The 26,676-nt window shown below is 42.2% G+C and overlaps 1 protein-coding gene across 4 annotated transcripts in view; it reads right to left on the bottom strand.

The window, feature by feature from the left end:
* Window positions 1–26,676, bottom strand: part of GRIA1 (glutamate ionotropic receptor AMPA type subunit 1) — a 131,333-nt gene that overhangs the window by 19,514 nt on the left and 85,143 nt on the right. For 3 of the 4 annotated variants that reach the window (XM_072872127.1, XM_072872128.1, XM_072872130.1), the window contains 5 exons: window positions 25,573–25,740; window positions 20,793–20,897; window positions 18,545–18,655; window positions 17,371–17,577; window positions 15,857–16,227 (listed from right to left, as the gene is read on the bottom strand). In XM_072872127.1, coding sequence (XP_072728228.1) covers window positions 15,857–16,227; window positions 17,371–17,577; window positions 18,545–18,655; window positions 20,793–20,897; window positions 25,573–25,740 — 962 coding nt within the window. The remainder of the gene's footprint in view (window positions 1–15,856; window positions 16,228–17,370; window positions 17,578–18,544; window positions 18,656–20,792; window positions 20,898–25,572; window positions 25,741–26,676) is intronic. The other variant, XM_072872129.1, reaches the window with a different exon arrangement.

Below are 26,676 nucleotides of genomic sequence, written 5' to 3'. Positions count from 1 at the left end.
GTGCTCAGGGAAGGAAGTGCTCAGAAAAGGCACAGAAGCATTAAACAAAAGTAGCCGGATAACGTCAAATACAACAATCTCTGCTGATGAAGGCCACTTTGAGCTGGCAAAATCTATTTGCATGGCAAATAATCACATTCATCTCCAGCTGCAAATTATACAGCCTTTCCTTCCTGACGAAGCTGGGATATTTCTGCGACTTGTTTCAATCCCTTCAGCAGCAGTCAGCCGGATTCCTGTCTCTAGACCCTCTACATCCTGGTGATATTCATTACTGCCTTATCCCACGGGGGCTGCCTGCTGTCAGCTGCAGATGGCCTATGCTTCCCAGCTCCACACCTGGCACTGACAGCATGAAAAAGTAACTATGGGGTATTGAGGCTGGGAGGTAACAAGGAGGGCTGGGGGAAGAGGGAGAGGGGGCTGTAGCTTCTTTCCCATGGGAGCCAGATGGGACAGGATGCACATCTGTATCATGCACCAGTCTCATTTGGGCTGTGTCTGCTGCTGGTGCTGATAATTTCTCCTCATCACATGAGATGCTGTGAGGAGCTGAGAGCTCGCTCTCATAGACAGTGGAGGAAAGAAGAGTAGATAAACAGCTTTCTATGACTGCCAGCATGGCTAGGGCTTCACATGTGTGATGTTTTGTTGCAGACATTGCTAATGGGCAATGTTTGCCCTCATTGCTAGATTGACTTGGAGCTAGAAGCTGTGAATCTAAACTGCTGTAAACACACAGCAGAGAAAACACTCAGCCTACAGGCTCTACAGAGCATCGTCCTTTCGCTCTGTCGTTGTGCAGCATCTAACACAAGGGAGTGCTGGCCAGTGATGAAGTCTCTTGGAGGCTACTGCAATACAGTGAAAAATAAAATAATAGTCACGATGAAACATCGCACAAGCAGATGTGATCCCATGTGACATCCTTACAGCTCAGTAACAGCGAACACAGGTTAAACAGTACAAGTTGGGTTTCTCTGGGTAACCATATTGCCTATATAGATTTTGAGCCAATGCCTACTGCTTACCAATGTTACTGCTTACCAGAAGCAAGTGGTTGGAAAGACAATATCCATTACGATCTTGTTCTGTTACTTCTGTAGAACAAGTGGGAGAGCAGCAGTGCTACCATCATGGGACACATTTGCAAAAGTGCCTTTGTAATTTAGGAGATAATGTCCCATTTCTAGAAGTGACTTCAATACTTGGGAGCTAAAAGCCTGGCTGAAAGCCAGTGGGACTTAGAGTTATGCTTATGCCCTAGTAAAAGCAGCCATGGAGGAGTAGATATACCTTGTACTTTTAAGTCACTTTGAGGTTTTCAAAATCTCACTCCACAGTAGATAACAGAAAATGACCTTCCACTTGACTAACAAATGTTCTGCAGCTCGAGCCCTAGCAAATTTCATTTCTCTTTACTAATCGGCAGTATGGGGTTTAAATCCTCTTGCACTGAGAATGTACATGTCCCCATACCCGTTCAAGCATAACATGAAGGCAATCAGCTCTCTGCTGTGTGGAAACGAGTTAGTGACTCAGTCCTCTGCAGAGCTAAGGTGAGATGGAGCACACTGGTTAGTACTTTAAAGATATGTTAAGGTTTGGATATTTGGATTTGTCTATTTGACCTCTGGATTTATTCACATGCATTATCATAGTAATACTTGCAAATAGCAGGATCTAAAAAAAATCAGAATAAAATAAGCAAGGATAACAGAGGCTTTAATGAATGGCTAATTCTGGGATGTGGAAAGGGATGAAATAGCTAGATAGACTAAATTGTACATTTTTCAACCTATAGTATTCCTTCTGCACCTACACTCTTCTTACACAATCCAAATTAAGATCTCTTTGTTTCTTCTTCTAGCCCTGCCTGTGCTGGCTAAAATCGCCTGCCCCATCCTCTCCCTGACTTGGGGTCCTGCTTTCCCCCCACAGAACAGTAGCAGGAATGGGGCACTCCTTTCCAACATTACCCTTGCAGGAGTAAATAGTAAATACTCTGCCCTCATTATCCACGGTGCACAATCTACTTAAAATTAGAGCTGGCTGGGAACCAGAATTGCAGCACCGTGGAAAACTCTGAAATTGTAAATGAAACCTTAATATTCTCAGTCAGAATGAAAAGATAACAGTCGCAAATGTCCTCTAAAAGTAGCGTTCCGAAAATGGTTAGTTTGGGTCCATCCAAGCTTTGCATTTTTCCATTACTTAATGTTTCATTTCTGAAAGGCTAAAAGGTATAATTTTAACACAGTAAACAATTTTGTTTCTGCTTTCTCATTACAAATAATTTTCTTTCAGCTTTTATAATACATTAAACCCTTACCTACCACATGTATAATTTAAAAGATAATTCTGGAATGTGCTATTTTATATCCATCTAATGGAAAAACTGCAGATGACCAAGCTGAAATTAATCATTTTGATTTTCTCACTTAGATGACTTTTTTTTTACCTTTCCTTGCAAAAACAATTGCATTTGGCGAGTAGAAAACAGAAAAGAATTGTAAGTTCCCTTTGTTCCCATGAAGTGATTTTTTTTATGTTCTAGCCTTAGCATTGATGGATTCTTCACAGAAAAAAGAAAATCATGCAGCTATAATCTCTTATTTCTTAAAACAAAACACAATCCTTGATCAAACAATTTGCTCTTTGATCTTATCCCTTGCAGAAGGTAGAAAAAGCCGACAGGAATTTGCCTTTGCTTTGCCATCTTATTAGAAGAGCCTCATACATTTTTGCGAAAAACATTACCAAGATCATCAGAAAATATACAAAGTAAACCTCATTGGAAAAATGTTCAAGCAACAGCTCAGCTCTCTCCCACTTCTCCCTTCCCTCTCCCCAAATCCATTTCTTATGGAGAATTACACCTAAACTGACAGTGTTTTAATTAGAAGTGCAAATCTGGGATTCTAAAGCCATAGTTGCTTTGGGAGGATTTCCCAGATTTGCTGTTAAATTCAATTCTAATAAAGGCTCACTTAGTCAACTGACATATTTGTCACTGAATGAATTTATGCAAAACTGTTGAAAGAAAAGCTCTTATATGCTTATTCTACTGATTGTGGGTCAAATCCACTTTTGGTCTTCTACCCACACAGATCCTCTGATCTCTGACACTACTCTGTTAATTTGATACTGACTCTAGATAATTTCATGGGTCTATCTGAAGGTTGACTTGGTAGTGGATTAGTTGCAAACATTTTGCTCCAGTTTTGCTCTTATTTTACACAAAGTTCCAACATTAAACTCTGTCAATGTAAATGAGCTTTGCTTTTTCTCTGTGTCACAGACCATCTGGCACGACTGGTCTCACCATTTTATCTCTGACCCTGACACGAACCCCAGATTTGCTTGAAAAGTCTGTGAATAATCACAGATAGAGGAACAAACTCAGCGTGGGGTTGTGGAGCTGGGAACAGCTCTGGGTGCATCCATCATGCACATGCTGCAAAGCTCTTATCCTCTTACGCTCTGCTATGCCATGGATAGTTTTGAATGAGCTACCAACTGTTTGTCATGAAATTGGAGTGATTATAATGCATGTTTCTCTGTCCATGCTGTATTATTAATTTTCTTGCCATGATTAGTTTGCATTTACTTGTTATGGAATCCTATTTCCTGGTACAAGAGTCCGGAGTCCCAACTGCAGTGCTGGGCTTTAACACGGAGTGTCAAGAGAGCCCTTACAAACACAGAAGTAAGAATGTGTTCTATTGACATTCTCATTTACCTCTCCCAGTGGTACAAATTCCTTCTTCAGCTTCCCTCACAACTTTTGTACAGAGGTCACAGCTGCATGTTTTGATTCCCTGTGGGTATCATTAACCAGTGAGACAGGGTAAGAAAGCTGAGGGTGCACAGGTACTTGGAGTCTCATGCTGTCTCTCTCCTGCTTTGTTCTTCCTAATTTTTGTTTCAAAAAAAAAGAAGGAAAAAATTTGAGAGCTTCTTAATTTTTGTATATGGGCTGGAGGTCTGCTTTCTCATCTTTTCAGGCAAACCATGTCAGCTCATCTGACCCTCAAAGCCAACATGCTGGAAGGAGGCAATATGGATTGCAGAATCCTAGCAGAAGTCCTTTTACAAAGGGGCCTTGGGGTCACTTGCTGTGTAAATATTGTAACAACTGAATATATTGTCTGCAAATATGCAGAGTCTCCCAGATTCAACTGGGGGATGTACATCTGTGAGACTTTAATTATAAGTCATAGTTTATTTACTGTTTCTTTCTGCTGAAGCTAATGGCCTTGGACAGTAGTACATGGTCCCTCTCCCACCATTTCATCTCTTCTTTTGCAGAATATGTTGGCACTTTTTTCTTCAATTTCCCTTTAATGGGCAAAACCTCTTTCTAAAATGAGTTTTCCTGCTTAGTCAGAAATGCATCATGCCACTTGTGGTTCTCCAGTCATTGGAGCTTGGATTGCTGCAGTGCTAAGTATAAGCATGACTACATGGAGCAGCTACGTGTTGTTTTCAAGACATTCACTTAGCATTTTGACAGGCAAGAGGTACCTAACGGCCTAATCAGAGGACTAGCACCCAGAAGCTCTTTTTTTTTGTTCTTTGAGAAGCCCTGCCACTTTATGGGATCCAGAGTAGCTTACTTCATCTCCCTAATTCAGTTCCCAGCTGTGGGAGAAGAGGATGAATCACATTTATGAATTTCACCTGGGTGGGTGACCTAAAGCGTTGGTCACCAGGTGGAATTTACCTCTGAGCTTCTGCTTTTCTCACTTCCCCTTCCTGAGACACTCAGTCCCAGCAGGCAGAGGCAGCATCAAATGGGCCCAGTTACGCAGGGGGTAATTTATAGACTCAATAGCAGTCTGCAGGTTGTGCCCTCCTGTGGTCCTCAATGGCCACGAAATGCAGCCTGCTGACAGGCAACGAACGCAACTCACCTGCTCAACTAACAAGGTATGGTGTTGGAAGCACTAAATGCCAAGCAAGCATAGGCTGACAGGGGCAACCAGCCCCCCTCAACTTCAGAGGCACCCATGTACCATCCATAGTATAAAAACATTCCTACAGAGCAGAACTGCAGAACTGAGGTATGTCCTTCACTGAGGGAGCCACCATCCCTGAGAAGTCAGAACGGGCTGCTGAGGTGAGATGCGTATCCCTAAAAGTGTAGGATAATACACCTAACTCTTCCAGAGGGCTAAAAAAAAAATAAAAAAGGCGTAAAGAAAGGACTAGGATAGAAGGATGAGGTGGAACCCTAAGAAAAAATAAGAGTGTGGCTGAAAGGCAGAACAGACAGACCCAAAGAAATACGCTGTCATCCTCTTAAGTACAGGTGCAGTGTGTCTCTCCATGTTGCAAACCAGGGTTGTTTAGACTAAACTAGACTATTTTCAGTTGGAAGGGACCTACAACGATCATCTAGTCCAACTGCCTGACCAATTCAGGGCTGACCAACTTAAAGCATGTAAGGGATGAGTGTTTAGATAGAGGTTTGCTGAGAAACATGTGGTCAACTTTGGGCTGCTTGGCAGCTCTGGTGAAAGGCAAAGTCATCCCTCTTCTGCGGTTTTACCAGTTTTTGCTACAAGGAAAAAAAAATGGTTCTCGTCATGCCTTGGAGCAAAAAATTTCACTATAAAAAAGGCTCTTCACGTATTTTTCTCACTTTGGTGACATTTGTTCGCTTTGCTGAGAAAAATTCACAAGGCGACAAGCATAAAATTTTGTCAGAAGCACTCACTGGAGCGCCCCAGGAGATTCATTACTCAGGAACTTCCTCAACCTCAGGTGGCCCTGAATTTAACAGCACTCATCCTTCTTTTTAAACAACGGCCTATTGTGCTAACGTCCTTTGCTGTGTTGCTAGATTTCATATGCTCTTGCTCAGTCTCTTCTTCAAAGTCTGCTTGATGAAAAGCTTTTCCAAAGATTTAATATATTTTGGATTATATGCTACCACTTCTTCATTTTTCCAAGATCCTCTTTAGCCATCTACATGTGCTCACACTTTAGAGCTCCATTTCTGAGACTTCTGGGCAATGTTACAAAAACCTAGTTCAGATTTCTTCCAGAGTGCCTTGCCTTAGTTCTTTTTGCTCTGTTTTTTTGTCTGTCTTTTGTCAGATTTCCCAATCTAATGAGAGAAAGGCCTTTTCTGGGAGGAGAGTATTTTCTGCACTGGAAGATTTTCACTCTGAGCAATATTCCCAAATATTCCCTTCCTTTTCTCTCTCATTGCTAATTTAAAATGTGACCCCTCACCAAGACTGTACAAGTTACATTTTCTCTATTTTCACTTTTGAGTCTTTCTTTTTTCTACAAGGGCATACTGTATCCCTTGTAGAAGTGGTGAGAAATAAATCTGGTCTCCCCAGCCAGTGTTTTTTACAAGACGTTTATGTGCACAGGAATGCCTGTCTTTTAACATTAAAACTCGCAAACTGTGAAGAGAAAACATGTTTGGTGTTTCTTCTGCCCCTGTTTCACCTGCTAAGATCCATTTGGTGATTTTTTTAATTTTTGAAGGCTTTGGAAGCACTGCTGAGATGAAAAGCTGCCCCCTCCCTCTGTTTGCCACTCTGCAGCCTGAGATCTTGCTTCTTATTGAGAGCTTCAAGAAATGAGAGAGAAGATAAAATTCCTCCTATGGGAAAGTATCCTGTGTGCTTGACTCCTGCAGCTGGGCCCTCGTGGATGCCTCTTCACATCTTGCACCTATCCACAGTGTACAGGTACTTATTTTTACTGCTTTTCCTTTTCACCATATGAGGACTCATCTTCTCCCCTCTTCCTTTCTACTACTCTGTTCACACATTTGCCTCCTATTACTTCTCATCAGACTGTGTTGGGAAAATTCATTAGTGTATATAGCATGCTTTGAAGTTGTCCAAGTAACTGTGATGTAACACTTTTGCACTTCTATAGGCTCTTTTATCTGAAGATCAAAGTAGTAAGTTATGATTACCATGATTGGATTATTGCTGCTTAGCCTTTGGATCTAAGGGTAAGCAGCAACTCTTCTGGGTAGGCATTAATCAGAATTACTGGATGATTTTATTAAATAGATGGAATGCCATAAAGTATGCTACTGCTTAAAGAAAGAGGTGTGTACACGAGCTGTATGCCCTTTCCTACCATTTGATGATATGAATCAGGTGGCCCCTAGCTATCACTTGGCTCCTTTGATCCAAGTGAAAATGGAAGGGAGACCAGGACACCATCATGGAGGACTTCAGAGGTGACTCCATGCTCTGCCTCCTCCAACTCCAGACCCTGTCCAAGCACAGCAAGGTTTTTGCCCCTGTTTCTTAGCGTGACCCACATTTTGCTTTTCCCAATTACTCAGCTTCATCAAGCCTTTCACAATGAACAACCTAGCACCTCTGTCATACTTCAGCAAATTTGTCTTTGCCTGCTCACCGTTTTGGGATGTTACAATGGACATTGCTCGCTGTATGTATACATTCCTGAACTTCTTGTGAAAAGCGGGTATGGTGCTTCCCCAGTTACCAGGACAAGTAGTTGGGATGAAATCTGGGACAAAAGCAGAATAGGTACAATAAATCCCAAACTCCAGTGGAATAAGATAAGTAGTCTGAGTCTCCCAGTGGAAGACCATGAGGTTTTGGCCAGCTCTGGGGATTAAACCTGCAAAGAACAGCTGTGGATGCTCTGTGTGTTTTGAGCCAGAACAATTTGAATTGAGGAGTTCAATGCTCATTCAACTGTGTATCCAGCCAGTGAGCGCATGATATTTTAGTGCTGATAAAAGTGATGTACAGCATATGGAAGAGTTATTTAAGCAGGGCTTCCCTGTGAAAACTTGCTCAAGGTTTCCCATCTTAGCTACAATATTTTCCTGGAGTGCCAACATTAAAGCAGTGTGTGACAGGCAGCCTTGCAGAGGACACCACTTCAGGGAGATGGAGGTCATTCAGCTCCTCACAACCCTTATTCTTTGACAAAAACACTTGGCAATAGACCTAGCTATTAGGAAGACACAACCATGCACAGTCCTGACTGCAGCTCGGAGAATGTCAGACCCCAGCTGAGCCGACTGCTTGGGGATAACAGGTCATCACGAGGGAAGAAAATCAAAAGAGAAAGTATGTTTCTCTTACTGACTGAAAATTGGCAAGTCAGAGTACAGTGTAACAGGGGATCCCTGGAGCCTCAGAGGGTTTCCTGCTGGAGTCACGGAGAAGGCTATAAATTTCAGAGGCAACCCTATAAAACTAAGCGCGACTCATGATCCTGAGCCAGTGCACAGCACTAGAAACACAAGCAACACATGCCATTTCCACATCACAGATGTCCTAATAAAACTTCCCAATAGATTAAAAAACTAGGCAATACACTTTTCCCCCTGCTATTTTTAACTTTGTTTTCAAACAAAAATATGAGAAGCATTTATTTAGTCCTGAAGAAAGAGATGGCAAATATATTTTAGCTTAATAAATCTGCTTTTGGATCAAGTGTTTGATTTCTTGTTTTAAACACAGCTGGTAGAATGATTAGTAAATCTGTCACTCAATAGGGGGACTTTCAGCAAATTTCTTGCTGTCCCCCAGCACCCTCAACGGTAAAGGCCTGAAGTCAGAGCTGTGGAAGAATACTAGATAGATGTGACGGAGAAACCATCCTGAGGAAGTGGCCTACAGATCAGTGGAGGAAACATTCGTTACCTCTGCAGCATTTAGAAATTTTCAGATAGCAGAATGTGGAAATCCTAAAGATTCATTTTTCCTTTACAGATGAAATTACATTTTCCCAACAATATTCTCTTAGTTATTCCTTCCTCTGAGTCCTCAGTATCCTTCAGCATTCTTCCAAATGAAAAAGAGAATAGCAAGGATGACTATTTTAAAAGAATTTCCATTTTCTCCTGACTGCCACGTTTTGGTTGCCATGGAAGTGCACAAGCTCCAAAGGGGACTGTTTAGTTAGATATTGTGCAATTTGTCAAGCTGCTCCTCTGGTGAGTCACTTTCCCTGGTTAAGTGCATTTCAGAAATAAGTGTGGTCATCAGTTCCTGGTGATTTGCAAGTACTGCTGTTACCCTGTGACCTGAATTTCCTCTCCCTGGGCATAATTAACTCTGCCAGGTAGACATAATTGCAAAATCATTTGGTACACTTTTAAAAGGAAAGAAGACTTTTCCAGAAGTTCAGATCCTAATTTTTCACTTTTATTCTTAAAGACCAACCTCAGCTCACCAGTTCAAGCAAACTGCCAAAAATAAATGGTCATGAGCTTTGTCCCCATGGACAAGCCTCCAAGCCTCCCAGATTCACCCCACATTGGAGCAGGAGTAGCAGGGATGCTGAACCAACCTTGCTCCCAGGCTGGCTTGGCTGCCTTGTCCCCCAGGGCAGCCCCAACATGAGCTGCTGGTTGTGTGTGCTCCCCAAGGAAAAGACAAACTGCTGCTTCCTTCATTGCAAAAATATACCCTTTGCCTCAAGACTGCACACTGAATCCAACTGGCAGTCAGCAACTTGGTCTGTAGGAGCAAGCACACTGTATCCCATGCCCCCAGAAAGGCTTTAGCAAGCCCTGCCAACGAGCTCCACTCCATCGCCCCCAGACCTTCCTGTGCAAACAGTGCGAGGGGAAAAAAAAAAAAAGCACAAATATTTTCTCATTGCTTGTGGGACTTGAGCCTTGGGATAGCTTTCCAGTGACTCTCCAGGACAAGCTAAGGTTTAAGGTTATAATGGGTACTGCAAGAACAGCACCAGAACTGTGCATCAGGCCAAAAAGACAGGCAGATGCTTGCAGCGTCAGAGAAGACACCTACTGAAATCAAGAAGAGTTGCCAAATAAACACTGAGGCTCAGCTTTCATTTCAGGAAGGAATTAAAATTCTTCTAATTGCTAAGTGCAGCTGATTCTCATTTCCCTAATTCTAAATTTTTAGCAAAATAATTAAGTACCCTGAAAATATAAGTTAACAAAGGACAGAACAGAAATAATTCCCTTGAAACAACTCAAATAGAACCTCTCACTAAAAAAAAGAAAATTTTTGTCCTAACCAATTTCTTATTTAGATCTTGTCTAAAACTGGATAAAATCTTTCAGTACTAGGAACATCTTGATGAAATTTAAAAGTGCTGCTATTTTTCAAAATCTCTAGGGGCTAGTTTAGGAAAAGAAACCTCAACAACTTGTGGAGCAATTTTGCTGTTATTTCCACCAGCTCTGTGGCTGAAGTCTCCTGTGATTTTTTCAATTGATCTAAAAAGAAATGTAAATAAACAGGAAAAATAGCAGAAGAAAGTGTTCAGCATTAATTACAGGTACATAATAAATACCGTACTTGCTCTTCCACAGACAAACCACTATGATTGAGTGCAACAGAAAGCCTGCAAAGGAGCGCAGTGAAATACAAGCCCAGCTACATACTACATAGATCAGCCAGAGTGCACTGTTTCCATGTCACTAAAAACAAATAACGATGTCCACAAGACGCCTATAAATAATAGATCGTATCTATTGACTGGATAGCCGCCAGTATTTATATCTTTCCTGCCCACCTCAGAGTGCATTCATTCATCATCTCTGCAAGCAAACCTCCCTAAGCAGCATGTTCCCCCTGCAGCCAGAGGTTCACTACTTGGCATGTGGCACTGCACCTGCACTGGCTCCAGGTCTGGACTCTGCAGGCAAGTTATGACCCATTTAACTCTTTATCCCAAGCCAGCTGAAGGGTGAATTGCATCTTGTGCCATGTCTCCTTGCACGCAGTAAACACCCACAGTCTTTAGGGCACGCTGGTATGGCCTAACCACCTCCCAGCGGTGCTCCCTTATGGCACCTTGCACAGACCAGCCGGCACAGAAACCGTTCCTGCTCGTGCATCCCTGCTGATGCTCTCAAAATGTCCCCTCTCAAGTCTGGCTCTCTCCCAGACCCAGGCTGTGATGAAAGCTTCATTCATCATTTCACTTCCAGTGCAGGCTGACCAGAGCATCTCCAGCTCTGTTCTCAATCATGCAGATTATAATGAGCAATTTCAAGCTGTGTTGATCAGGTATCGTGACATGATATCCTATCATGTCATGATATGACTATACATTTCTCTTCTACTTATGGTATGTTTTGATCTGAATCCAAAATACACGTGTTTGGTTTCCACAGCACAGCATAAAGAAAGCCCCAATGAATCTGGGTTTATTTCTGAAGATGTCTGTTTAATTTTCCTCTGGCAGGGCACACAGAATGGCTGCATTTACTGGGTGATACTGTGTGATATTTATCCTCCTGTCAAACTCCAGTGGGGACAAGACTCCTATAGTCACTCAACTGAGAGTAACTGTGTATATCCTATCTCATGGTATATTCTATCTCATGGTATCTTCACAGGAAGAATAAATGCCTTTCTGGAAGATATATTTTAGCCGAATGTATTTAATTTTAGTCAAACATAAGTTTTCTGAGTCACAGGAAGAGTAACTGGATTAAATTTAATAGTCTCCAATACACAGGAAGTCTCTTTTGGGCTCAAACCATATGAAGCAACACATTTTGAGATAACAAAAAATAGAAGATCAAGCTAGGAGAAGCTGACAACAAAAATATATATATTGCTCCCTGCTTTTTTATCCTTTTCACAACAATCAAATAATTTATTTTGTAGAAAATGATGGGTCAGGTGAAAAATTCAGATACTTCGTTTTGCTGCAGAGGAGGTTGGGAAGCCCAGATGTCTCCTCGGTCTCATTCTCAAAGGCCTCGGGTCCATCCTGAGCAAGGAATGGAAGCAATGTGCTGGATGTTACTGAGGTCCCACTCTCCACAGCTGCTACACACTGGGGTTATTTTAAGCTCTGAAGACAATTTATCAAATTATGTTTCTGAAAAATGGTACAATGTGAGTCATATTTACTTCACATTTCTCTTGCTGCAGGCTCTTGCTATTGGCTGCGAGATATTTATTACCTCTGATGCCTACTCTGAGAATCTCCTTTCTGGGTCTGTATTTCACATTTATTGAGTGCTTTTGCAATTTCATGACTGTTTTCTGAAGTTAAGGTGGCACTTTGCAAAGCCTAATGGTTTATGGCCCATTTCAGACTTCACTGATTTTTGCCCATTACTATGTACATGAAACTACTCACAACTCCAAAATGTTGCTTTCTCCCCCGTTCTGCTGTGTGTCAGCCAGTCCTTTGAAAGCACAGACTTTCAGGGCAATGACAGGGACCATCTCACCTCAACTAGGACAAATTAGTCCACGTGGCAGTGAGTGAACCACATCCAGTGAGGCCACTGGTCAGTGCAGAAGGGGGACCACACACTCCAGTGGGAAATGTCCAAGAGCTCACAGCCTCCTTTGGTTGAAGCTATGTACCTACAATCGAGTCATTCCATTTATAGCTTAGGAGGGATGGATTCCTTGCTCATGCTCATGTTGCAGCATCCAAAGACACAACACAGACTGCCACCAGCTAAGGCTGGGACTCTCCATGGCCTTTGTCACACTCCTCCAGTCTGTGCTTAGACATGAAGGCTTCAGAGCTTCAAGGACACCAGTTGACCTCATGTCCAGCAGCCTCACTCCTCTGGGGAAGAGGCTATGAGCACATAACCCACAGCTATGCTCTGTCTTGGCCATCCGTAGGTCATCAAATTCACAGTGTATCATTAAAGTGCTTGGTAGGTTATGACTAGCATGCTTAAAAGCCTGATTAAAGTTCTGGCTAGTAAGACTGTCCTTAAAAAGGATGCCACTTTCCTTCAAAAGCAAATTTTTGTCTCTGTGGGTGACTGAAGTTTCCTGGGGACTGGTCTGAGACTGAGGAATGCACATTTACAAGAGCAAGGACCTGCTGCAAACCTCACCACCCGCTGTGCTGAGTGATGTGTCTGTGGTTTTGAGCTTACTTTTTTTTATGATAAGTACATAGTGGCATATGCACTTAAATCAAACATGCTCTGGAAAAAAAAAACTCCAGACAAATTTCCCCTACTCCTTCCCAAAACAAAACTGAAATAAACAAACCAAAACCTCTACAAAAACAAAATACACCCCTGCACTTGCTCCTTTCTGCTGGGGAGAGAATGACAGAACAGATGTATAACAGAAGCTATTTATGTTGGTTAATACATTACTGGGGAGATGCTGAGAGATTGTAGCGATAAGTTTAGAAGCAACCATATAGGAAATATATTGGAATAGAGCAGATCCCCACCTGCCCACAATGTCGTTCTACCAAGCATTCATTTCTAAGTGATGTGTCACAGAAATCCTGCACTAGGTTCGTGTGAAAAATACATGTGAAATACGGAGCGCACTCAGAACCTTTCTGTACAACAACATCCTACGGAAATTCTCACTCTTCTGCTTCCTCCTTGCTTTCACATTTCACACAAATGTCCCCCTCCACTTGTAACCATCTCAAGGAGCTGTACTCAGAGTACTGGGAGTTATAATAATTCCCATATTTCAGTTTTCAAATTTTCTCTTCTTGCAAATATTTGTAATCAGAAAGTGCTCTTGTGCTCCATGGGAAAATACTGGTTTCAATGAAATTGTAATTTTCATTATCAGGATCATCAAATTAACAACATTAAAATAACAATGACAGAATCATTCTCATTTCCCATTTCAAAGCAAAATAAAACAAGACTTTGAAATGGTGATTCAAAGCATGTTTAGCTAGAGCAAGTCCTGTTATTTGGATCAAAACTACTGATCTTCCCCCAACACTTTTTATAAAAGATGTTTCAAAATTTGTTATTCCGCAAAGTCTCAGCTTTTCACCTCTCCACGCTCCTCTTTGGAACACAAACTGGCTATTGAAATGTCCCCAAAGAAAGACATTCGCTTTCCTAAATAAGAATAATGATGACAAGAACAACAACGAGAATGAAAATGGCAATAACCTGATCCTAATGCACAGGGCTGTGTTACAAGACAGTGATGAAGTTGAAATTCCCTCTGCTGGGAAGACTTTCTGAATGCTCCGCCTGGACTCCTACTAATCAATGATCAGATGATAAAATATATTCATAAAAGCTGTTACTATCAAAGTGCCCTGCAAGCTCTTATTTCCTGCTATCCCAAGCTCATTAATACTTGGACAAATTGCCATCCAATATCCAACAAGCTGGTGCCTGGCCTCCCCCCGCCATCCCGCGGGAGCTGTGCTCAGCTGCGCAGTGTTATCTCCGCTTGCCGATGGAGTTGTGCCTCCTTCTTGTTCTCCGAGCTTTGATGCCATCCCAGCATGCGGGAAATTAACTTCTGCCTACTGTGTTCACCCACAAGACATGTATCTCTACTGAAATTTCCCTGGAAGACAAGGGAGACAAAGCCCAAAAAAGGAAGGACAGGGAAAAAAGAATAAAGGCCATCTGCTTTTGTCAGAGCATCACTTCAGATGTCACCATGGCATGTAAATGCAGAAAATGCATGTAGTGCCTGTAAATTCATTCTTGTGACTGGCAGTACCTCTGGTTTGACTCAAGCCTGGCCAAAAATGTTCTTAGTCTAAACTGGGACAAGCAACTTTCCTGGTCCAATGAGCTTGCATGTAAAACCCAGGTGTGTGTGAGCAGTGCAGAGACACACTGTACCTCCTGGAGCTGTGGAGAGGGCGAACGACAGCAGTGTCCTGCAGTCTCTGGTGGCTTTGGTGGTTGACCTGTCCACATGCTTTCCAACCAACCAACCAACCAACCAACCAACCAATCTCCAACCAACATCCAGAGCAGACCTCTTGGGAATGATGATCCACATCCCAAGCCACAGCTCATTAACCCTTTTTCTGCCTCACAAACCCTAAGTGCCTCTGCCCTGGACATAAAACACGGGAGGTGTCAAAAACCTCATTCCTGGCTCACCTCTGGTCCTGCCTCAGGTGGATATACACCTACGACAAGAAAGATCCCTCAGCTATTACAGAAATTACTTACTGGACATACAAAGAAAATCTATCAGTCATGGCTTGCAGCTATTTAGTTCCTATGCTTTTAATTCTTTTTCTTTTCTTTTTTAATGCCTTTGTATGAACAAGGCGTTGAGAAGATATGTGTATCATGGGCTCCTGCAGTAGGCAAAATCGCTGTCATAAGACTTGTGGGAATACAGCTCTCAAAAATGAAGGCGGTATTCTCAGACCTTATTTAAAAATAAGTCTCTGCTTGTGTCTCTATCACAGATTCACATTTTCTGCATTTCATGCAGTTTTTCAGCTACCTTACATTGTGCTAGCTTTTCCAAGAAAAATTATCTAAAAGTAATCACAAGAGTCGTTCATTTATACAGAGAATAAGTGTTTCCACCAAAAGTCCCTTTAGGAACCCTTTGGACTTTGGGTCCTACTGAACGTTCAGGCAGCAGAACTATTGACTGAAATGGGAACCAGAAGGAAAACTCGGTACTTCTCTGACCTTTGTAAAGGCCAATAATACTTAAAGCCACCAGTGTGCTCCATAAGCTTTGGCACAGACCATATAACCTTTCACTGGGCACCTACTATATTATTTCTCCCTACTTCACTGGAATTTTATAGCTTCCCTATAATGCTAGAATGACCTTTTTTTCTAATGGTAACAAAATAAATGACTGACAAAAATTGATTGCAAATGTGTGGCTTTAGAAAATCTTGTTTGCATTTCTGTAAATTCCCTCAAAAGAACTCCCCAGCCTAAATTTAGAATGGTATTTTTATGGTCCCAAGTTTGAGGTCCCAAGTTCATGGGTGGAGACCTGTGAATCCTTGGAACCTTTCTGAATCTGTAACTGGTTCAGAAAACTACACTATGGTTCAGGAAGGAAGCTAAAAGAAGAACCTGTTCAGCTCCAAAGCCTGCAGAAAGATTAAATCACATGAACTGGAAGAAGGTTCATTGGGGAAGGCAACCTACCTTGGAGAAATATCACATCCTTGCTGCATGAAAGCTCCCAGGGAGAACCAGAGACTGTTGAATATCCCGAACTCATTCGTCTGGTCATTGGCCGGCTGGTCTCGTCCTTCTTCAAATTCCTCAGTGTGCCACTCGTAAGGGCTGAAGCGACTCACCAGGAAGAGGACAACGCTCACTCCAATGTAGGCAAAAACAATGCACATCCATATCTCGTAAGCCAAAGGATCCAGAAAGGAAAAAACTCCTGGTTTGGACTTCTGAGGTTTTTTTATCATTATAGAGATACCTAAACTCATGAACGGTTTGGAAAAGTCTATAACTTCTTCTCGAACCAGAGTTATGGTTAATGGTGCCACAGCCACATCCGCCCTCTGAAAAGGAGAGACAGAAAAGAGATTTGCATTCTGGGGATAAAATATGTCTACTAACTCCAGCTTATGTTCCTTTGATCTCTGCTTAGCCCCGTTATCTCAGAAGAAATCGGGCAAAACCAATTGCAAGAGAAATGTTAAAAAGGAGCAGCCCATAATGTTAGTGGATTATTTCCATTTTATCACTACTGATTACCAGTTCTGTTTTGAAATCACAGCGTTTTCTTTTTGCAGCCACCTAGCTCTTCTTGTCTGATTTATCCACTGATGTCACAGTCTGATGCAGATGATTTTCACTAAAAGAGCTTTATCATCCAGACATCAAAAAAGGCAAGGAAAGGCCAATCGCCTGAAAAAGGATGCCAGGATGTTTACTTCCATCAAGAACTGTTTTTTGATTGCATAACTGATGCAGGAGAAGAGGAAAAATGTTCCAGTGACACTGATGTGCACTCTCCAGTTATTTTACAATCTATCTTGAAAATGGAAAGGGAAATGGATTGAAATAGCCGTGGGCATATACTGTGGAGCTACCAGCAGGAGACAGATCATCCCTCACTCCAACACAGTGACACAGAGACTTGGGCACTGATACTCCTTACTCTAATTTCCCCTTTCCCTACAAGGGAAAATTAGACCCCTCTGACTTAAAACACCACAGAATGTGAACTACCAGGGTGAACCAGGTTTAGAAGTGTAGGGTGTAGGTGTATATATGAGATGATGGAAATGAGTGGCTAGACAGAAAATGGTCTAGTCCTACTGTTCACCAGTCATATGCTAAGTGTTTGAAATCTTATCCTTCTTTCATCCTGCCATTGTCATGCAAATATAAAACAGACTAAAATTTGGAGATTCTACCCATGGGAAAGTTTAACCTTTTAATACTTGTTCTTCTGAAAATGGAAACAAAAAGAATCTTGGAACTGTTGAAAGGAAACATTTTGACATTTCCATAGGCACAAAATGTGCTGTCCCTCCCTAAATTAAAATGTTTTACTTGGGCTGATTATTTGCATTATCAGAGCTGCAGTCCTCAAGACAGCTCAGGCTGACAGAAGGCAGGGCTCCTTTTTACTCTAGGGCTCAAATGTGTTCTCAAGTACCAAGAGCTAAAGACAATGGACAAGGTTGGAAACTCACCCCATAAACGAGTTCTCCCACCATGCCATTCCATGTTTTGGTGTCGGGGTCCCGGGCTCCGTATTTCCCATCTCTGACAATCTCCAGCCTGTAGTGGTAGCCAACATGCTTTGCGATCTCAGCAGCAAGCTCCACGCAGTAGCCTTCATACCTCTCGTTGCCTTCAAACTGGTTGGCGTTCTTCTTGAGCATCACATATGGGTCTTCCTGGCACCGAGAAGACCAATATTGAGCCACACTCCACATTTCTAGAGATGCACATCAGGGGCTCAGACTAGAGCCCAGTGTGCAGGTTCTGGTCCCCTTACAAAGCTCTAGCTTTGTGTTCCTGTACCAAAGGGCACAGTCAACCCACAATGGGCTTATTTTAGAAGGTATGAAGTGTGATTTTTATTGTGGCATTTTCTATTTATTCATGCAGAATCTGCGTGCAGCTTCTGCGGTGATGGACCTGAGGGCAATGGAATAGCTAAGGGGTTTTGGGTAACAAACCTTTCAGTGCAGTTCTGCAAGGGATATTTAGTGCATCTGAGCTCTGAATTTTTAAAGGCATGTCTGCCTATATGGGCACAGGCAGAATCAAATCTGCTGGACAGGAGAGAGCCCTAAAGATGTTTAACTCAGTTTGGGTATTGTTTCTTCTCCGTAGACTCACAGTAAGCGTTCAACAAACAAGTTCATAAAATTTCATCTGTTTCTGCAGGGTAAGCGTATACAATGACATGACATGATACCATACATTATGGGGTACCTATTATTCCTTCATGATTATAGTAAAGATTTGTTTTTAAAGCTATGATTCAGCCTCTGCACAATACAGCTTATCCTTCCCAGAATTACAGCCCCCATTCTGTGGACTAAATACAAAGCACAGGTATAATGTTCCTAATTTACCTATGCTGATGGCTCTACTATCTTGTCATAATCTTTTGTATTTTCTACACTTAAGCATGAGAGCTCTTTAATACCTATTTAATTAGCCACGGCAATTTTCAGATACCTTTATGGACCCGGCAGGAAACAGTAAGTGCTTTTATTATTATTATTATTATTATTGTTATTGCTATTATAAAAATGATATAGTACAAAGGAGGGCACACGAGGGGGAAGAGGGAGTCTGCACATCAGGGAGATGGGGAAGAGGGAGGGCTGCGATAGAAGTCACAGCACTTACTAGGATAGTTGTGACTATGTAAGTCCTATTCTGGAGGCTTGTAGACTCGTTGCCACTTTGAGTATCTATGGCTGCTGGAACCAACTTCTCATCTTCATTCCAATAACCAATCTGCCGAATACAAAACCAGGATATCTCTTTGATATCTCTTTGTAATATTAACCAAGATACGGTAACAGGGTCATCCAAGCAAGGTCAGATCTCTCTGTATGTTCATACCCAACCAGAGATCTTCTCTCCTGATTATTGATGTCTTTTGCCAGGGGGACCAGGAACTCCCTCATCCCACCATACCTCCAGCCGAAAATAACATGCGTGATACGCTATAGTAGCAGAGTGCTTATGCACATAAAAACAATTGGCACACAGTACTGGGGGATTATTGCAATTCCCTGCCCCATCCCTACTCCAAGAGTTCACACTTCCCCTGTGTGACTTCTGAATATTTTTCTAATGGTGAGCATGCCTGCTGCATGTCCAGATGCTACAGGGTCATAAAATGCTATCCTGAAGCTGAAAGCCTGCATGAACATAGGACTGACTCTTAGGACAACTTGAGACAACAGGACAAAAAATCAAGTAAGGAAAAAAACCAACCCTGGCCAATGTCAAAAAGTTTGGGGTTATGAATAAACTCAACAGTTGTAATAGGAAGAACTCTCATGTTAAACTGCGCTTATTAATAATCAGGGATTTGGGCTGATCTATCACTGCTTGCAGGTAGAGCAGAGTGCCACCAAATATCACTAGGAAGATCATTGTTGAGGTTATCCACTTTGAGGGCTTGATTTTATAAGAGGTTTTCCATCACCTCATGTAAGTATGCAGTTGCCTGAGCTCTGCTCATGTGAAAGGAATTTCTTATCACAGTAAATGGGAAAGGGTATTAACACAGGGCACGACCAGGAGCCTGCTGATGGCAGATTAGAGATCATAACAGCTCAGGAGAAAAAAATCTACGCAGGCTTCTCATCTCTCTTCATTGCACAGACAAAAAGAAAGGAGAGTGAGGAAAGAGCTTCCAAAGCTCTGCCCTAGGGCAACATAAATGGAGACACGTATGTTTGTTTTGCACCTCTAACCTAGTGGATCTAAGATACAATATGCATCGCGGCAGTGATGTACATGTCTTCCAAACAAATATCATTTCTGTCAGTAAATACACAGTAAAATCAAGACATTTAGCCATTCTGTTTCTTCTCCTCTAGACTCTCTCCAGATTGCCAACTTCTTGAAGTTCAGACCCCCAGACTGGACATAGTACTGCATTTGTCCTGTTATGAATACTATAGAGGAGAAAGACCACTTTATATGTCTTCAAAATGACACTTCTTTTATTTCTCAATGAGAAATCTGCCTTTTTTCGCTTGACTCTGGTGGGCTCTGATCTCACATTGGCTGCTCTCAGGTGTGAGTATGAATTAGTGGCAGGGGCTGTAAATGTGGAACTTTCACTATTTGCAGTTTTTCTTAGTTTCAAACAAGTATTTTATTTTTCAGGGGACTGAAGGGGTGCAGAGGGATTCCAGTGAATGCTCCATTCCAAAATATTTAGTAGCTCTCCTTTATCGATGGAATAACTGAGTTACAGTTTGTTCTTCAGATAGGTAGTATCTAAAGTGGGACATAAGCACATGGAGTCAGATTTTCAAAAGGATTAATGTTTCAAGGGCTTGGTACCCCTGAACAAGGCCAGATTTTTCAAAGTGCCTGGAATATAGAAAGGGATCAAGACTCCAGAACAGCACAAATGTCTGTATAGCTATCAGGACGTGGTTAGTGGTAAAGCACTTGTCACTTCAAGGAAAGCAGAATTAGGTCAACATAAAGGGTTCACCTACACTGGTTAGGGCAGACAGGTTCCGTCTGTCTCTGCCTTGGCTCATCCTTGGAAAAGAAAAGCGGGAGAGCATAAACAGACAGTCATGTAGCTGGGCCTGAGCCAATGTGCCCTGCCAATAGCAAGACTGAGTGGGCCAAGCTTTTACGATCCTGGAAATCCCTGCCCCACAGCTGAGATGCCCTTGTTGCTCTTGATAACCCCTTCCATATGTTGTATTTTTTTAGTAATATATCATGAGTTCTCCCTAGTCCTTGGCTTTGCTCGTGCAGAGAGCTGGGAATACACTCGTGGTGACTCCACATGCAAGCGTTCAGGAACAGAAATGTCTGTTGAGACCTAGCCACACCGTAACTTGAACACCGGGCTGGTGCCTGACACAGGATCTCAGGTCACTTTCTACTTTACCTTTCTGATTCCATCATGTTTCATCTCAATCACATGGAGGGTGTAGTTGGTCCTCCGTCCCTTCTCATTAAACTGAACGTTGCCGGACAATCCTTCAAAACGGACCTTAAAGACATAAATATTAATGAGGAGAGCAAATTGGTCAGCATCCCACGCGGTGGTGATTCAGCAGCAGTAAGAGGTGAGGGGAGGAAGGACGGAGAGTACAGTTGTGTCTCCCAGATGCGTGCAGGGGAGACAGGACACCTATCTGACAACGGGCTTTACCTTAGGTCCACTCTCTACTGTGTGCCCAGCCATGTGCACAGCCTTTCTCTCAACTTACCCTTTCCTTTTATAAACCTTTTCTCTTAAAACTTAGTGGTCTATTACTGAACGTAGCGATACATGAGAGCTAGATCATGTGTGTGAGCCCATCACCTCTTGGGATGTGACAGTGAGCTTAATCAGCTCTGAACTCCTTGGGTTTTGTGTTTGCTCATGTTTTCTAAATCTGACCTGGAGTCAGGATTTGATAAAGAATTTGTCAGTCCAAATCAGGAACTGTACTTGGAGAAAATATGAAACCGTGGCCACAGCTCCCAGCTGCCGCCTTTCAATAGAGAGGAGTCTATCAGTTAACTAGCAAATTTAATTACCTCTGCACCAGCCTAATAAAACCTGACAATTTAGTATTGTAAATGAGATTTGCATAGGAAACTTTGAATCATAAATCTCTGCTGATAACACTGCCGAGCTGAAGAGCATTGCTCAGGCATCACATCCCACTTCCTGAACTTCTCTCAGCATGGCCATTTGACTTGTTGCAGAAGTGCCCAGCCTGATGTGGAAAAGGGCTTCCAACTGGAGTCACATACAGTGTGTGGGAATCGGGCAGTGGGGACCAGGAACATGGGAAAAGGAGTGCAAGTTTGGGTCGCTGCAGAGGCCACGTGGAGAAGTACTCATGCCACCAGGTTGGGAATTTTGTTTTCAGCCTTTCCACTTGCTTTGGAAAAATCTGTTGCCCCTGCAACTGAAGTCTTCCCACAAACCAAATGGGAACAGGTATTTAGCTGCCTTTTTAAGTACTCTGAGATCCTCAGAATAAAGAATCATGGTGAAGAAATGAGGTACATCATTACATAGGAAATCTGTGGCTAATCGGCTTAAACTGTGTTTGTTTTCCAGCTATTATCGCAAAGGTTTGCCATGAAAATGAACATCTGCCAGTATTTTCTGAAGCTCCTTCAAGTCAAGAGGTATTCCTGGTGACATTTGGAGAAACATGCTTTTCCCTTCTCACAAGATACAACACACCCATAAAAGATAGATGCACTAGAAAAGCACCATTGTCTTAGGCACTTCTGTGCCTGCTTTTTTGATGGCCCCTTTGGTTTTCTTTTCAGGTCCTGACCAACTCTGAAGCTCAGGTTACAGCTGCTCGTGCTTTGTAGCTTTATATGAACTAAAAGGCAGGTGTACAGCACCAGTTTCTTCTATCTGAATGAATGAAATCTTAATTCCGTGATATCTGTGTGGCACTGAAACAGCAAAAGGAATCTCTCCCATCTGTGCTGGAGGCTGCAGCACAACTTTTCCATCATTTACCATCCTCTGAGACCCCCTGAATCACTACAAAATACAGTGAGGACTAATTTCAACAGTGCTAAGCACCAGTAAAGTCAACTGGAAGCATGAAGCATTTAAGTGCATGTGTGTATGACACAGGCATGTGGTTCTTTGCTGGGAGAGCTGGAGGAGAAGGATGCTATTGTGGCCTTCTGGTTTACAGGGTTAGTTAGCAGTTAGGAACTAGCTACCTGCTTATTAGATGTCGTAACCAAATAATGTTAACAAAAAAATCTGTCAAAAATTATTATAATCTTTTCAAAGTACAACTGAAACCTCAGTGTATTGGTTTAAAGCAATATTTTGTGAGCATTTTACTGGGAAAAAAGTAATTCTCTTTAATAAAAGCATACATTTTGCTGAAATGTGTTAGATTTCTGTTTTTGAAAAATTGCAGAATGTTTCAAATTGCTTTTCATCTTTGCTCCTGCCATCCATGACTCCTTCCTACACTAAACAGAAATAAGGCAATTTGGGAGCTTATTCCAGGCATTTGAGTAGAAATAAGTAGAGAAACTTTTTGCTTTTAAACAGCTTATAAAATGTTAGGCATTAGCAAATGAGAGATGAAGAGAAAGCACACTGTGAATAGCTGTAAGAATTGCCCTAATTGTGAGTCTTTACAGAAAGGATAACTCAAACCTTCAATCTAGTCATAAGTTCTTCTATTTCCATCTGCCTCTTTCTTGCTACAATACCAAATGCTGGATGATTATTAAATTCATAGTTAAAACTTCCCTAGGAGACTTCTTCCCTTGCACTTTTCAGAGCCTTTTATTTTGACCATCATGACTGAACTAGTCCAATCTTTTGAAAATTATAATTTTTGGATGATAAAGAAACAACTTTTGCAAATGGCTCATGTTCTTTGACTCACAGAATCACAGAATCATATAGGTTGGAAAAGACCTTTAAGATCATCAAGTCCAACCGTTAACCTAGCACTGCCAAGCCCACCACTACACCATGTCCCTAAGCACCTCATCCAAACATCTTTTAAATACCTCCAGGGATGGCGACTCAACCACTTCCCTGGGCAGCCTGTTCCAATGCTTAATAACCCTTTCAGTGAAGTAAAATTTCCTAATATCCAGTCTAAACCTCCCCTGGCGCAACTTGAGGCCATTTCCTCTTGTCCTATGACTTGTTACTTGGGAGAGGAGACCAACCCCCACCTCTCTACAACCTCCCTTCAGGTAGTTGTAGAGAGCAATAAGGTCTCCCCTCAGCCTCCTTTTCTCCAGGCTAAACAACCCCAGGTCCCTCAGCCGCTCCCCATCAGCCTTGTGCTCCAGACCCTTCACCAGCTTCGTTGCCCTTCTCTGGACACGCTCCAGCCCCTCAATGTCTCTCTTGTAGTGAGGGGCCCAAAACTGAACACAGGATTCGAGGTGCGGCCTCACCAGTGCCAAGTACAGGGGGACAATCACTGCCCTAGTCCTGCTGGCCACACTATTTCTGATACAAGCCAGGATGCCATTGGCTTTCTTGGACACCTGGGCACACTGCTGGCTCATATTCAGCTGGCTGTCAACCAACACCCCCAGGTCCTCCTCTGCTGGGCAGCTTTCCAGCCACTCTTCCCCAAGCCTGTAGCGTTGCATGGGGTTGTTGTGGCCCAAGTGCAGGACCTGGCACTTGGCCTTGTTGAACCTCATACAATTGGCCTCAGCCCATCGATCCAGCCTGTCCAGATCCCTCTGTAGAGCCTTCCTACCCTCAAGCAGATCAACACTCCTGCACAACTTGGTGTCATCTGCAAACTTACTGAGGGTGCACTCGATCCCTTCATCCAGATCATTGATAAAGATGTTAAACAGAACTGGCCCCAACACAGAGCCCTGCAGGACACCACTTGTGACCGGCCGCCAACTGGAGTAAACACCATTCAATTGCCCAATTTTTGCCCAAAATCACTACAGTTGAAAAATTAAGACTTTAGAAATTGTTTTAATGAAGAGATGAAGAAACTTCAGGAGATTTTCCAACACACACACAAAATTGTGTTTTCTAGCCATCTAATTTTCATATCCTGTTCTCATAAATTCAATAAAGGAAAATGCTCAAGAACCCATTGCTCATCAGAAGACTTCCAAGTATTTCATGTTTATTAGGTAACCAATCTCCCTAACGCATCAAGGAGGCTGATTTTATTATAAGGGTTTGGAGAAGCTGTGACAGTGATTTGCCCAAGGTCATACTGAAAGTCAATGACAGTCTTCGGAATAAATTGAATCCAAGCAATAAAATCAAATCAGATGCAAGATTTGGTTTTAAAGGAATTGTTTTTTACCGGTAAGCCAAAACCAAACCAAATCAAAATACTTAGGAAAATTTACATATGATGCAAATTAACCAAATTAATTTGGTTCTTCTTGCCTTCTTCACAGTTAAGGAAAGAAGATGGGATAAGCTGTATTTGGATAACACTGAACTAACAGTATTTGCAAGGAATCCATCTATTTTTGTCTGAAAAAAGAAAACTGCTAGAAATTAATGTCAGTCTTGAAATTTAATGAAATTTTGAAATGTTCTACCTAATTTTTTGATAAGAGTGTATTATTTTTCTCTCTCGCTGTAAGTTTCATGTAGTATTTGTGTTTATTCAAAAATCTAAATTTTTATGCAGGATGAAAAAGCAAGATTATCAGATTTAAGGAATAAACTATCTAAATGGCTGTTATTAAGACTTTTACGAATCCTTACAGTATGAAACAGGCTATAATCTGGGCTTTGAGAACATTTTGACGACAGCCAACACATAAAGCAAAATTCACATGGTTTCAAGCTTTGTTAGCAGTCTGAAACTGAAGCCGAGTTCACAGAGTCTCGAAGGATCTGCAAAAAATATGGTCTGAGCAGGTCTCTCTCTTGGGAAGGGGAAGATAAAAATAGGGACCCATGATTTTATGGGATAATATTTTGGCTTTTCCATCCCAGAACTTCAACAGAAATTAGAGAGGGCAAGTACACCTCAGATGATACCAGGAAAAGCAGTTTGCTGGATGTACCCCTAAACTCTTTAGGACACCTGGCTCTAATCTGGAAGGATAAGTTCCTCATCCCAAGCAATTTGTTTGAGCGTTTCTGCTGCTAATCGCCCCTCTTCCCCCACCCACAGGCTACGTTCAGCTGTCCTTGCAGTGCACGCATTGTTTGGGTTTCAAACCTGCTGCAGTGCTCTCTGGATGTCGATGCCTTGTCCCCAGGGCACGGCCGGGTTGGCAAGGCAGTCCCCAGCGTTGCCACGACGGGAGATGTCAATCCGCTGCCTCCGCAGGTTCTGAAATGCCTCGGCCATTACCCGGACCCCGTCATACGTTAGGGCTGATGTGTACTAGAAAAAGAAGAGGAGTTGTACATTGCCTGTTAGGGTGAGCTGACCCCGGGCGTGCTGCACTAGTTGACACCACGGCAGCTTTTCAGATGATTTGTCCTGTTCTCATCCTTCCATCTATGAAGTTCAACAGCCTCTTGCTACCTGTAATCACTACTGTCCTGTTGACTCGTGAAAGTTCGTGCCTTCTGTCCCAGAGGATGTGAGAGTGAAGGGGAAGCTCCTGATGCGGATTCAGATTGCACTCCCTGAAGAGGACTCAGCCTTAAAAGCTGTTCACCTGTTACCCAAGTCTTTGTGTTTAATAAGAATCATTGACCTGAACTTTTAAGGAGTACATTACACAGTGTAAATATGAGATATGCGAAATCAAGCAACAAGTGACTGTTTCTGGTCACAGGTGGAGAGCAGAAAACTCTACCCCAATGTGCAAAAGTTCTGCAAAAGATGAGTTTATTCAAGCAGAAACTTGTACAGAAACCAGTATAAAACTCTTGGCACGAACAGTAACCATTAGAGTTAATTCCTTTTCCTATGATCATCTACTGATTTATTTGTTTGCAACTTTCTTAAACTAATACTTCCAAAGTTGACATTTCTATTGCTGAGTGTTTGTCACAAGTGTATTTGTTTTCAAATGTCAGATAGAAAAAAACCAACCTCCCACCTCTGCCCGCCCCTTGACAGCTTCAGAGTCTTCTGACTGTGTTAGGAATTAAAATATATTTCCCCTCTGTTGTACACACTGATTTGAAATGCTGAGAAAGAACATCTGGAAAGACTTTATTATCACTGGATATGTAGTAAACAAGTCAAAGGTTAAGGAGTTAATGAGGCTTTTTCTTTTTTATATACTGAACATTATGAGATGTTTAATCCCTAACTTTGAGGAGGGTAAAAACTGGGAGACTGAGTGAATACATTAACTTGTGTATT

Source organism: Ciconia boyciana, chromosome 9, assembly GCF_034638445.1.
Source record: "Ciconia boyciana chromosome 9, ASM3463844v1, whole genome shotgun sequence".
In the NCBI taxonomy this organism is placed as follows: domain Eukaryota; kingdom Metazoa; phylum Chordata; class Aves; order Ciconiiformes; family Ciconiidae; genus Ciconia; species Ciconia boyciana.
Note: the sequence above shows the minus strand (reverse complement) of the source record. Positions and strands in the feature narration are given on the sequence as shown.